Genomic DNA, 14373 nt, shown 5'->3' on the forward strand with positions numbered 1-14373 from the left:
TTTTTCCTCCTCTTCTAATGCTAACTCCCTAATGCTGTCAGAAAGTTTGAGGCAGTGAAATGTCAGATTATAGGGAGTCTGGGAAAAAAAACCTCAGACCATGGTGAATATCATGATTTTTCAGACAAAGGGAATGAAACAGGACATCAGTGTGTAAGATTCAATAAAACACAGTAATAGTCACAAAATAGTTTGATATTTCTATTTTTTTATCTCTAAGTATGTAACAGGTGTGGTAATGTTTTAGAGAAGTAAAATGATGCTTGTTGTTTCAACTTCATTGAATGCTTAGGGTCAGTTCTTCATGATTTTTATTTTTTGGTTAAAAAAAAAAATCATGCCCTAAATGATTATGTGTATGTGTTGTCTGTTTGTTTCTAGCTAGTCTGTATGTCTTTACAGTGCTCTACAAACATAGCCAGACTTTCTCTGATTCATATTTTGAGCCGCTGCGCTCCAAACTTCAGTAACATAGTGCTTAAATAAAAAAGACTTTCTGAGATGATAAAACTGCCTATATTTTGACTTTGTGGTGTTTGGATAGGAGCTGGCTTGTTTCCTTGCAATTGAGTGGTAGAATTCAACAGCTAAATAGCAGCAAGCAGTTAAATCCGCTTTACAGGCATTCTTTCTTCTCCTGTTAATTTCTTCAATCATGGAAACCTAGCTTTAGAAGAATAGCAAGTCAATATTCAAAAGATGCCTCTTGGAGAATTCAATTATTGTGTGGTGTGGGGTTGGGGATTAATGTCACTGACTCATGAACAACAATGCAGCTTTTTAGTGATTTTCAAGATACGTAATGATTTAGCCTTGTTTGTATGGAAAATATGGAGGGGAATTTCTTACTATAGAACTGAAGTTGAGTATCAAATGTGTTGTGAAAGCCTTAATTGATCTCATTACATGCAGCAATATTTTGGCTTATTTGTAGTAGCTAGTCATTGGTATATTTTTAGATCAAATACCTCATTATCTTTTGTAATGAACAGTCAGAGCAGGATTTTAGTTATGCTTTGAAACTGAAGCTCCAAAATGGGCCGACTCCTCATAAATAGTATTGACAATGGCTCTGAATTGAACAAATTCAGGTTGGATTTTTAATTACAGTGCTTCACTGACTTCAGGTATGAGTCTGTTTGTATTGTTCTGTTTTATTGATCTTCAAAATTTCTTATTTTCATTTTGTAATTATTTTACCTCAAGCGTACAGTACTTTCTAAGACATATAAATCATAGTCTGTAAGCTTTATCTGAAAAGCCTGGTGGTACACTACCCTATTGCGATGTGGAACAAAGCTTTGTCTCTCAGTTTGGAGAGAGCACCTAGTGTTGACAGTCTTACTACTGGATGGATGAAATGTGTTCAAATTCAAGTAACTTCAGATTTGTGTTTGTATTTAATTGGCAGTCAGTCAAATTCAGGTCACTCATGTACCACCTCTTCAGGAACCCTCCAGTTTTTCAGTTACAATGTAATTGCTAGGAAATGCAGAATTTTCTTGCTACCAAGGGTCAATAGTGCCATCTACTGATAGTTTGTTAATGAGACTGCTCCTAATTGCCTGCAGTTCTGTCAGAAACTTCTGTGATTTAGAAGGAAGTCTTCTATACTATCCATTAGGTCAGGCAGCATTTGAGAAGAACTTGAATTTGGGGGAAAAAAAAAAATCCAGCAGTGGCTCAGTCATTTGAAAAGAGAATTTTTTGGGAATCCTTGGTTTTGTCTAGCACATTCCAGTATGTATCTTTTCTCAGGAAGCTCTAGTGTCTGCATGTTTGGGAGTAGGCTTTAAAATTGGTGGGAACTGGATGTGGTTCAGTTACTTCGAAAACTTTAGTCAAATGTTAAATTTAGAAGTATAAAGATAGCTTTATTTCATAGAGACCTTTTTTTTTCTAAATGTGGCTGATAAATTTCTACCAGAGTTCTTTCACCTCAGTTCTGCTATAGAACATCTAGATCTTTTTTTCCCTGAGATTTTAAGATTATTTTTTTTCAGGGGATTTATGAAGCAAAAGTTAAGTTGTGAAAGGTCTAGGAATAAAGTCAGAGAATTCAGAGGTATTACTGTAGGTGGTGAATGTAATATTCCTGGAGATGAAGGGACTTGAAGACTCTTGGTAGGCACCCTGCGCAAAGAAGGTGATTTGGATGTCTCATGCATACCTGTGTGGAAGTGTCACCAAAACTGATTTTTAAAAATTGATGTAAAAGCAGAGATCAGGGGGCTGAGAGATCAGGAGATAGGAAGCAGTGAGGCACGCTTACATAGGTGGATCGAGCAGGAATTGGAAGCGAAGCCTGAAGTCAGTGAGGAAGAGAAAATCAGTAAGAGAATCTGTGATAAGGGAAGTTAGCACAGGGGAAAAATATCTGTTGTGCAAAGGCAGAGCAGGAGAAGAATTGAAAAGGAAATTGAAGGTGGCAAATAGGCAGGGATCCCAAATGTAACGTTCATTCATCATAGGATGATTGGTTAACTGTGACAAGTGATGAAATTATCCCTGATAAATAATTGAAGCTACTGGTTTTCAAAAGGTTCTTGTGGTAGCTGATGTGCAGTGTTTGTTATTTTTTTGCTTGTTTGTTTATTGTTAATAAAAATTAAAAAATACGTATTTTGGAGAACATACTAAATACCTATATATTGTCTGGTAATCATGAATAACTGTAAAAAGGTTATCTCAAAATTACGTTCTTGAAAGACTAGAATTAATTCTGTTACTATAATGATCGCAACAGCTTTATTTTGATTAGTGGTGGTGTGTTAATATGGTTGTTTTAAAAGGGAATAGTAGAATATTTTGAGTTGGTAAAAGCATTGTATGCCAATTTGTTAATAATTTCCTTACTTTTCCAGGGCAAAATATCATAAATTAAAATATGGCACAGAATTGAACCAAGGTGACTTGAAAATGCCAACTTTTGAATCAGGTAACTTTTCTGACAACAGCCTGCTTTAGCATAATTTGTTCTACGTAAATTGTTCTAGATTTTCTTTGTTTATTGCAATTTTCAGTCTTTTTTTTCCATTCAAGTACATTATAGAGAAAATACCTAGGAAAAGTTTTATGTCGAGTCAATATTTTTATCTCTAAATCAAAATGAATTTTTTCTTATTTTTTCTTTTTTCTTTTCTGAAACAGCTCTGAACATCAAAGAAAGTTTTAAATAGTTACACAAGTCCTTATTTAGCTGTGCTTCTCTTACTTCTTAGATATCTCTTGTTGAAGGATTTAATGTTTTACACCAGTGTGACATCCATTTAGAGGGAAAGCATAAGTGCAGAATAAATATCAGAGATACTTCTGGTTTTGATGCTGTTATAGGATGATAGTTTTTAAAGAATGAGGAAAAAAAATACTGTATTGTCCTGGAAAAAGTTGTTGAGTTTGTTTTTATCTTAAATGAAGGGAGAATGTTCTAAGAGGAAAAATTAGCCTGACTTTTTGCACCCTGGAGTGCTTGTGATTTTACAACACTGATAAGAAGTTGATCATAAGAGTTTTGCTCTTCACAATATTGCTTATAGAGAAAAGAGTTTTTCATAATTGCACTAATAAGCAGAATTGAATGTGGCCTCTATTGAAATGTAGGTCTTCTGGAAAGTTGCATTGTTGGCCTGTATTTTAATAATGTGCCTTAAAATTGTGGTCTGCAGATCCTTTTTGTTGTTTTCTTCCTGTTTTCTTCTGCTTCAGAAGTGTCACATTTTGGGTACTTACACCCCCAGTTGAAACTAGAGATCACGATGAATATTTTTTACTTGATGGGAGTTTTAGTATATATTTAAATGCAAAGGAAGTTAGATGTTTTAATTCTTAAGCTCTTAATTTGTCCCACATTTTATAGTCTCTGCCATAGCAGGTGTAGTGGGTTCTAGATTTTATTTGTTGATAGTAGGCTCATGGAAGTTGTGTTAAACTTGACATGTTTGTTTTCTCCAAATGCTAACGTGTAACTTCATTTTTGTCTTTTATTCTTCTTTTAACTGTATTTTGTTAGTGTTTTCCAAGTCACTTTCTAATCCTCTCAGCTTTGTAGAAGAGGTATACTTCTTGCATTAACATTTCTTAGCAGTAACACTTGAGACAGTTGGGGCCAGACTTTCTTCTGTGTACAAGTTAAATACTTTTTCAGTTCCTTTTCTCCAAGTAGAGGATTAGAATTTTTGAACTCATTTCGTTCTGTTAAATTATTTGTTTTATTCTTTAACAAGGAATTAAGGGGGGAAAAAGCTATTTTAATTAAAAAAAAAAAAAAAGCTTTAAAATAGATGCCACCTTATGCAGGTATAAGATTTGCTTTTAGTTTCATTGGTGTCTTGTAAAAAGCTGAATTAAAAAAAAAAAAAACTAACAAAAAACAACCACTAAATATGATACTATCTTTCAGAAGAAACCAAAGATACGGAGGTTCCTGCAGTACCTCAAAATAGCCAACTGACCTGGAAGCAAGGCAGACAATTACTAAGACAGTAAGTAGTGTTGTTGGAATATTGGTGTATTCAAACTGTTTTCTGAAGTCTTATGAGCTGTGTATATGCTTACTTTTTGATACCGGGTAATTGAGGTGGGCAGATGGTGGTTTGTCATACAGGGTTTATAGGCTTGACCTTTAAGCAATATAGATGGAGCTTTTCCATGTGAGATGGATGGAGATGAAGTTTATTTTAAAATAAATGCCACAATAATACATTTTATAGAAAGAGTTGATACTGATTTATTTCCTTTTCCCTCAGATGTGCTTTCCTCTTTTTCCTCTTAATGTGTGTAGGTATCTGCAGGAAGTAGGTTATACAGATACGATATTGGATGTACGCTCCCAGCGGGTCAGGTCTTTGCTTGGGCTCTCCAATTCAGAACCAAATGGTTCAGTAGAGACAAAGAACTTAGAACAGATTCTCAATGGGGGTGAATCTCCTTCATCAAAACAAAAGGGACAGGAAATCAAAAGGTAAGTGAAGAGGTGAGAAATGTGTGAAGTTATAGTTTATTCTACATAGTCATTTTAATGTACTGGTCAGTTCATGTTGAACTTCAGACTCTGAAGGCTCTGAACCCTGTGAGCATAGCTGACTACAAATGGTTATGAACTTAAGTAAAATTGATTCTAAGTCTTGTGTAGAAAATATATAGGGTTATATGACATAAATTTATCTTCAATACCACTTTGGAATTACTATTTTAAGGAACGATACCGATGAGTGTTGCAGAGTGAAGAATTAGACAGCTGTAGAAACTTTTTCATGCAACAATTCATTGTCGTTGTGCTTGTTTTAAAATTCTTACGCTTATTAAGTCAGGTAGCAATTTAATTTAATCTGATTAATGTTCTAAAATCTCTCGAGCAAGTAAATCTCTCTCCCTGTTCATGTTTTTATTTTTCTAGGAATTCTGGTGATGTTCTTGAAACATTTAACTTCTTAGAAAATGCAGATGATAGTGATGAAGAAGAGGAGAGTGACATGATAGAAGATATTGCAGAAGGAAAAGAAAAGCACCGGATAAATAAGAAACATAAAGTAAAATACTTTTTTAAAATACTGCTTTGTATACATAAATTTCCCTTTTTAAAAGGGAAATCTTTTTCCTTTTTCCCCCCAGACAGTTATAAGTATGTCATGTTTTTTATTCCTGTGCTAGAAGTTTCTCCCTGTCACCAGGGTTTCTTTATGCAAAGAGGTTGATTTAGGACCACTGTATTGACAGTTTCATTATGTTTTGCTCAGCAGAGAATTCCACGGTATTATGGTGCCTCTGGCTGTGTTGAATTTTCATAAATAGCTAGAAACAGTAGCTCAGCTTGATGCAAGTCTGAATCTCCCAACTTGACTTGTCAGGAAGGGTTTTATACACCTTTAGTATTAATTTGTACTTCTGGTAAATAGATGAATCAAAATACTGGTTGAATCTTTTTTTCTTCTAGGGCAGTAGGTAGTCCGATATATAATCTAGTAAGTAAATCACTAAAGCATCTACGAAGACAGTGCAGTTATATTTTGACTCTTGACAAAGCTTGTTTTTTATTAAAAAGTAATAACTGAAAGATTGTTTACCTTTGTAAATATTGTGTCCTTATGCAAAAGTGTAAGAATATTGCCCAACTTCTTACAGAAACACAGCCTCACATGGAAATTTCTTCACCTGCAGAAAACATTTCAATGATGCCTTAGCAGGGAGTTATAAAGCTTCTCTAGAAATCTGTTAATATTGCAAGAAAATCAACAACCGTTTTTGGTTGAGACCTTTTAAATCAAAAACAAAGTCGTGGATGTACTTGTTTGTTGCTAAACCTTGTGTCAGTGCTCTTTTCCCTTCTAATGATCACTAGGCTGTGGTTTTTTTTTTTGATTGTAAGCAGCTCTGACTAGATTTAAGTATCTTTTTCTGCATTTCATTTTGGAAAGTGTTTTCCTATGCAACTAAGTCTTCAATGAGAATAATCTATATAATTTTTAAGTTAAATATTTGAGTATGAGAAAGGTTCACAGTTCAAATTCAGAAAGTTTTTTTTAATCTGTTTTCAGATTGGTAATGAAGGTTTAGCTGCAGACCTTACAGATGACCCTGATACTGAAGAAGCGTTGAAAGAATTTGATTTTTTAGTAACAGCTGAAGATGGTGAGGGAGCTGGAGAAGCCCGAAGTTCAGGAGATGGAACAGAGTGGGGTAAGATGCCAACAAAAGAATGTACAAAATAAAGGAAAACTTGTTCATGACATCATATTGGTGTTGCAGTCTATGCTAAGGTGGTGTGAATGTGTGGATGATTGTGATGGTCATATACTGGTGATTAGACAATAGTATATTGGATGCTGAAATTTTCATATTTATTTACTATTGCAGTTGCCAGAAATTCAGTTATAGTTATGTTTTATGTTTTCGTTTTATTTTCAGAAAATTTCCCCCGAAATAGGTATTTTCTTGTTTGAATAGAGGGGACTAGGGTACTGAATATTTTTTTTATACCTGAATTAAGTTGGCTTTCAAATCTGGATTGTTTTTGTTTGTTTCTGATAAGGAGCTTTAAAGTTTTTGTTCTCAAGTTAAATGAATTTCTTCGGTGTGCTTGCAAAAATGAAGATGGGTGTATTTAGATTTTTTGTCTGAGATTTTTTTTAGATGTTACTGCTAATGTAACTTCCATTAGTAGAATCAAAAAAAAAAAAAAAAACCAACCACAACCGTTTATACTGGCCCAACTTTTTATTTACTTACTTTAATTTAGAGTGCATAATAAAATTAAGCAGATTACTAATTCAATGTGAAACGAAGCAAAATGAGTTAAGTAACCTTCAGAAGCTCTTAGAGCCTACACGTTTCAAAAGAAGAAACTGAAAGGGAGAGAACTTGAGTAGGACAAAGAATTAATGAAGAACAGTGTCATTCACATTTGTCCTGCAATGGGGAATTGACAGTTTCTGGTCTGTCAAACAATTTTGTGGTTTCATGCTGTAAATCTGTAACTGTAAAGCCAAGAAGTGCCACTAGATCATCCTGTTTGACCATTTTATGCTATTGAGACAGTGAATTTGTTATACTTATGGAATATAAATACCTACAGAAATCAAAATACTGGTGCATCATCTAATCTGGATTTTGCAGGTACCAAGGATTAGTAAGTGTTCTGTCTTGGAAATTAGTATCAGTGTTAGTCACCTTTATTTTTTTTTTAACGCTCTTATTTCTAGTTAGAAGATGAAGCCAGGCAAACTGTAACCTTTTGTTTCAGTAATAACTGCCTAGATTTAGAAGTGCTGTAGTTGGCTGGTGTTGTTCCCCTTTGAAGGCTATGTTTTTTTTATTAGTTTTTCAGTCATCTTTTTATTTAGCCAAGAGGGCAGATCCCTGAGTAGGCTGTGAACCAAAGGTTCTGATTGAATTTGCAACTTCCCTTCAAATACTGAATGTTGCAAGAAGTTCTGGTTCTAGAATTAGTCTCACCACTGTTGCATATAGAAGGAAAGATGACTTGATGCCCTCATTCATGAAAAGATTTATTGATTTTGACACAGCATACTGCTGAAATTTAGTATACTAGTTTGACCATTTCAATTCCAAGTATCCGCTTTCCAAGCCTGTTATATCTCTGTCATTTTTAGTCAGCTACCCAGAATGCTGGGGTTCTAATTTAGTTGAAATGCTGACGTTGCGAGACAAAAATTTTCAAACTTGTTTTCAAGTTGAGTTGCTGTCCCAAACTTTAAATAGATTTCTTTTATTTATTTAAAAATCAAATTGACCCACAGTGCCTTTCAGAGAGCAGTTTTGAAGTGTCTGTTATTATAGTGTAAGTGAACCCACAGGAAGCAAGGCAGAGCATTTTAGGAGTTCGTGGGCACTTGTGACAGCTTTTTTCTGACTAGTTTAACCACAATAATTCTCTTGCTATCAAACCCTTCATGTCTGAGGCAAGGAAGCAGGAAATGCACATAAACCTGCTTCCATCTTAAAAAGTACATATTCTACATTTTGCCCCATTAAAAAAAATCCATAAGTTTTCCAGTTTGTACTAACTCACTATTTAAGTGAATCAGAAGACTTGCTTGTAACTGCATGTCAGTGAATGCAGCTGTTATTTCCTTAACCAGATGCTTAAGGATACAGTCTATCAGGTCTTGGGATTGTGTCACTTCTTTAATGATCATTGTGTAAATTTGAAATGCTTCAAGACAATGGATTTTTTATTACCTATCAAAAATAACATTTCAAGTGTTGTCCCACTTAAATGCCTTCTAAAAATGATAGGTTGCCTGAACCTGTCCCTGTTACAGCCTGTCCCATTATTTTGAACTCCACGAAACTGCTATTATTTGAAATCTCAAGGCCCATCCATAGATTCATTTATTCATTTATTAGAACTTCATAGAAACAAATACTTGTCATTCCTTTCTAAACAATTGTAGCAACCACCAATTTTAGTATTTCAGGTTATAATTCATTCTTCTCTTTCGGAATGTGAATAGTTGCTCACTTCTATTCTCAGCTTTTCTTCTTCCTATTTCAGTCTTCCCTGTCAGTGGCATCGTCCTATCATTTCTTACTCTTGTGAGGATTTGGGCTCTCTGATAAAAAATGTAAAGAACCAATGTTTAAATGTATATTTCTTTATAATGCTTTCATTTAATGTACACAAATCAAACTTCTGATGTTTAGACTCTAAACCTATTGTCCAGTCTTGCTTTATTGTTACTTTCAAAGCTTAATTAACCAAGTACTACTTGCAAGTAACTCCAGATATGCTAAAATTTTTCATCACAAATTTGATAATTACTTTTGCGCTATTAGAGACTTCTGAAAAGCAGCCAGACACCAAGTGTGGAAGTTTTTTTTTCTTCCTATAATACAGCTTCTTATGAGCACATTCTCTTTTATGAGTACCTCATTTAATATACTTGGAGTCTTCAGTTATTTTTGGGTGTCGTGATATAAAATCTTACGAAACGTGACGTTCTGTTAGGAGCAGTTCATCTTCAAAATACTGAAAGATGAGCAAATTCATGTGATGTTAAATAAAGTATTAATGTATACAGCACATTCAAAAATGAATGTATGTTTTCAGATTAAAAATTTAGAAATGCTTTGTGGTGAAACAGTATCAAGAAAAAGCTGCATATGTAAGTTCTGTTTCCTTGAGCAAACGGGAATAAAAGAAATGTTACATGTTGTTGCATAGTATGTCACCTATTGCAAACATTACATATTATGTAGTCTTTTTATCCTACTTGTGATTTTTGTCTAACATGTTCACTGAATTTTTCTTCTCTATGCAACGCAGGAATTTTGTTTCCTGGTGGAGCATGACTTGGAGAATTACCGCCTGTGCCCAGAATTCTGGGTGACAGAGTGACTGGAATTCAGTCTCCTGGGTCGTTTTTTAAAATAGGATTTTTTTTTCCTCTTCAATTTTTTTTCCACTAAATGGTATTGACTAGTAGTCATCCTGGATCCTCTGCACAGTCCTGGTGGCAATTTAGTATGAATTAGAACCACTACAGGCAATTTGAGGAAGTTCAGTACTAGAGGAGATTTATGGAAGAGTCTAGTTATGTGACTTTGTTCTGAAATACGTAGGCATAACTGAGGCTACTTTTTTTTGGAGTATTTATGCCTGCAGACATATGTTTTCCCTGCTCTCTGGATGAGCCCAGTTCCTTTAAATTCTTTGATAACTCACTGTTGTTTTTCTTATCTTCAGACATTTCCTAAACTTTCAATGTAGTGCAGAATAGACATACTGCTTCAATTTTGTCACCACCATCACTGAATTATGTGTATTCCTGGTTTAATACATCATACTTTTTTAAAACATACTAGAATGTTGTGGCATTTTGTGACAGCATTACATTGTTGTTATATATGTTCTGCTTCTGGTTCAGTTTAATTCTCAAATCCTTCTCTGCAGGGCTACAACCTGCCTGATTGTTTTCCTTCTATTAATGTTGCTTTGGATTTTTTCCCTTTTCCACTGAATTTCCTTTTTTTTTTCCCCCTGTGGTTTTGTTTATTTTTGTTTGCTTGCTTTTCTGATTTCCTTCCTCTTTTTTAGGGACATATCCTCTGACATGTTTCTGTACCTCCTATTTCCTGAATAAGCAGTATTTTTCTGTCAGTATTTTGACCCTGTACTCATAAAGGTTGAGGCCTTTCTGTTTGCAGTTTGGTAGTTGTAGGTTTGGTAGTTGTAGCTGTGGTTTGGTATAAGAGGTAGTAATTCCATTTCCCTATCCACAGTTCTTTGTGGACGGTTCTAGAGACTTTCACGTTGAACTCAGCTTCTTGCCTTCTTGCCAGTCCTGTATTCTACCTCTTTGATCAAGGTTATTTCTTTGTCATTGATCTGCCCTACCTGAATGATGGTCTTTCGTTAGATGCATCAGTATCCTAGAATATTTTCCCATTCTTTGTCATGTTTTGTCTTGAAACATTTGTACTTTATAAAACCAAGGGCAGTTAGTTTAAGTTTTGCTTCCTAATGCTTGTTTCTTTTTCTTTGCTGTATACAGCTTCTCTTGCGTACTTCTATGATTCAAATAGTTATAATATCAGTAATTGCAGTTTTATGGAGACACTGATATCGTAGGCATAACTGGCAGTTGGGAACTGAGGAACCTCGTTTTATTGTTTTGTCTAATATCTTTTGTGAGTGTAAGCTTGACTAGTGTGTAAGCCAAATTGGGTTGATGCTTAGTTGTTCTTTATCTAAAGTCCTTCTGCAAATGTTACATTTACCTTATCTTAGAAACACGTTTATGCTTTTCCTAGTTCAGTCTTTCCAGAAATGTTTGAGATAGTTTAGAAAGGTGGAGACTTGACTTTTTGTGGATAATAAATGAATATTAACTACTGTCAAACAGAAAAAGACAAATATTCTAAAATAACTGCGGAATGTGGTATTTTCTAGTGATTATAATGTAATTGCTGAAATGCAATTTATTCACATTTGTGAATTAATTTCATCCATCTTCACGTGAAATGCTGTATTTGTAGGCTTGTTCCCCTCTTTATATGTAGGATCAAGGGTTCTTGTGCATGTAGAATGAGTGCGAGAGGATGCATGGTGGTCTTCATGAATAAATTGGCACTGACTTACTCAGCTTGCATTTTCATGAGTAATACAGCATGAGTACTTTCATTTGCTTATTCAATACTGGCTGAATAATTTCTTAACACTGTCTTTCTAAAGATGCAGTAATTGTTTCTGAGCACCAATGAATTTTTGTGTATTTTGAAGTATGTAACATGAAGTTACTTATGAAGCTTAATTTGTTTGCTCCTTAGTAACAAATTAACATACAGTTTTCCAAAATACAACTGATATTAAGCAGTGCCTTGGAAAACTGAAACAAGATTGTGTTTTGTAAACTTTAAACTGAGACTGCACCTTTAAAGATTTATTAAGAACTTTTATTGATGCTCTTATACAGCTATTATAGTAAATCGCCAACAGCTTGCATTGCCAATTGCTGTTTTTTTTCTTTTAATAATATGCTGCATGTAGACAAAGATGACCTGTCCCCAACTGCTGAGGTTTGGGATGTAGACCAGGGACTAATAAGTAAACTGAAGGAACAGTACAAGAAGGAACGAAAGGGGAAGAAAGGGGTAAAGAGTAAGTGCAGATTCTGAATCTTGTAATGCAACGCTTCTTTGCTTATTTATATAGAAGACTTTTTTTTTTCCTCATGAGTTCTGTTTTATTTATTTATTTCCATTAAACATTGTTTTCTGTAACGGGGGCAACCAACTTTAACTTTCTAACTGCTGAATGTGAATGTTGAAACCTATATCCCCAGCCATTTACTAGATGGGACAAATGTGTTGACAACACAGAAACTTAAGTAGGTAAAAGAGAACTGCTTTGTAATGGGAGTACAAAAATAGCAAACAATTTACATTTTGGGGTTGTTTCTACTCCAGAAAGTTTGCTGAAAGAAAATTTAAGCTTTCTCCACTTCTTAAAATGAAATAATGTAAAAATGAAATAATGTTTTGGGTGTTGTGGTGTTTTTTTTAATCATGAGCTTGAATCAAGCTATAACTGCTGTTTATGGTCTTCTAATTACTTTAGCAATCTAAGGCAAGATGAGAATGGAAGAAAAAAAAAGGCTTGTAATTTGATTAAGTTCTTTTGCGGCTTTGTTTATTATATAATCTTTATTTTATGATGTCCTTCACTGTTCTGAGCAGTTTGTGTTTTGCTTAATGCCTCTTTACTCTTTAAGAGTTTTCAGACTGGCTGCCCTTTTTGAACTATGTTAAACTAGACTTTAAATGTTAACTACATATTAAAAATTATTTTGTAACTTTTACCATCAGCTCTAAAAAGTTATTAGTGGCAAAATGTTATTAAATTAGCATGGAGAAGATCCCTTGATAGCAGGTTTCTTATTTTGGAAGTATATTATTACAGTTTCTAGCTATATTTAGTTAAAAGAAAAAATAAAACCTGTATTTGAAATAAAAATTATGTGAATATGTACTAACTAAATCAGGTGGTAATTAAAATATAACATTTCATAAAGAATTCTGTAATTCATTAAGATTTGAGATTACTTTAAGTTCTAACACAATTCAGTTGGTGCATGTTGTTTTTCAGCAGTTTTGCATGACTCTCATGCATGCATACAGGTGTGCACACAAATATTTTTTTTGCCAGAGTATAAAGATATTTTTATTCAGTCTTTGGTTTGATTTTTAGAATTTATGTTAGTAATCTGGATGATAATGCTCATTTAACATGTAAATAAGCATTTGACAATCAAGTTCACATGAAGTATTTTGTAAGGTTAGAAACCTCCTATTAATATTAAAATGTACCTCTTATTTGAATTTTTCTTAGTGAACTTCACCTTTTAGACTGTTGGAATGTGAATTCCACATTTTAGACTACATTATGTAGTAGCTGCATAATAGCAGCAAATGTTTTGATTTATGGGGAAAAGTATTTAGGGGATTTTCTTACTTCTCTTAAAATATTAGTTCCTTTGGGATTATCTCATAGTGAAAGTTCTCAAAACTATACTTTTGATTCTAACTTTTTCACACTCCCCATACCAGGTAGCATTTTCTAGCTTCTGCAAGGTGAGCAGCTCTAAAACAGTGACAAGTAGTGTTGTTGTAGGAGTATAAATAGAAAAAAAAAAAAAAAAGCCATTTCCAGGTCTCCCTATTTGTTTTGTTGATATTATTTGGGCTTGTATAAAAACAATTTCTTTCCTGCACTTATATCTTACTTGGCTGCTATGCAATTAAGAATTTTCACAATCATTTTGTTTTCCCAATTTGTAGCAGTCTTACAGCTTCCAGAAGAGGAGCGTAATCCTCACCCATTAGAAAAAAACGATGTTTTAGTGGTCAATAGTGCTGATTAAATTGTTAGACAATCACTTAGATTAAGTAGTAATTATTCTGTCTGAAGTGTTCAGTTGCAAAATTGAAAAGGTTAACGTGTTTCTTTCATTCTGCTTTCCTGCAGTTGCTAGAAACAGTAACACGAAATTTTGCACCATGAATGATATGACATGGTCGTCGTCGGTTATTATTTGACTTATATTGTCTTTTGACAGTGTGTGTTCCTCAGTCAAAACTTAAGTATTCTCTTCATCTAAAGTCATTTTGAAATTTGGATATGTTTGCATAAGAGAAATAATTAGGAGACAACTGTGTGTCACAATGCTGTGAGGTGATACAAGTCATTGTTTAACACTTTGGTTGTGGTTTAGTTTTTTGTTGTTGTTTTTAATTTTAATTATATTTTGGGAATCCCTGAGCTCGTATTAGTAGTCTTACGGGTTGGTTTGTGGGATTCTGTAGTTGTCAGATCTATGATAGTAATTTCTAATTAAAAATTGACCTTTAAATCAC

At 33.9% G+C, this 14373-nt stretch overlaps 1 protein-coding gene across 7 annotated transcripts in view; it reads left to right on the plus strand.

The window, feature by feature from the left end:
• STRN3 (striatin 3) overlaps nt 1-14373 on the plus strand; it is a 61737-nt gene that overhangs the window by 22292 nt on the left and 25072 nt on the right. For 3 of the 7 annotated variants that reach the window (XM_083837132.1, XM_083837133.1, XM_083837136.1), the window contains exons 3-8: nt 2865-2938; nt 4400-4481; nt 4781-4960; nt 5396-5528; nt 6534-6675; nt 12008-12118. In XM_083837132.1, the coding sequence (XP_083693258.1) occupies nt 2865-2938; nt 4400-4481; nt 4781-4960; nt 5396-5528; nt 6534-6675; nt 12008-12118 (722 nt within the window). The remainder of the gene's footprint in view (nt 1-2864; nt 2939-4399; nt 4482-4780; nt 4961-5395; nt 5529-6533; nt 6676-12007; nt 12119-14373) is intronic. The other 4 variants (XM_083837137.1, XM_083837135.1, XM_083837134.1 and 1 more) reach the window with 3 other exon arrangements.

Source organism: Anser anser, assembly GCF_964211835.1.
Source record: "Anser anser genome assembly, chromosome: 5".
Taxonomy (NCBI): Eukaryota; Metazoa; Chordata; class Aves; order Anseriformes; family Anatidae; genus Anser; species Anser anser.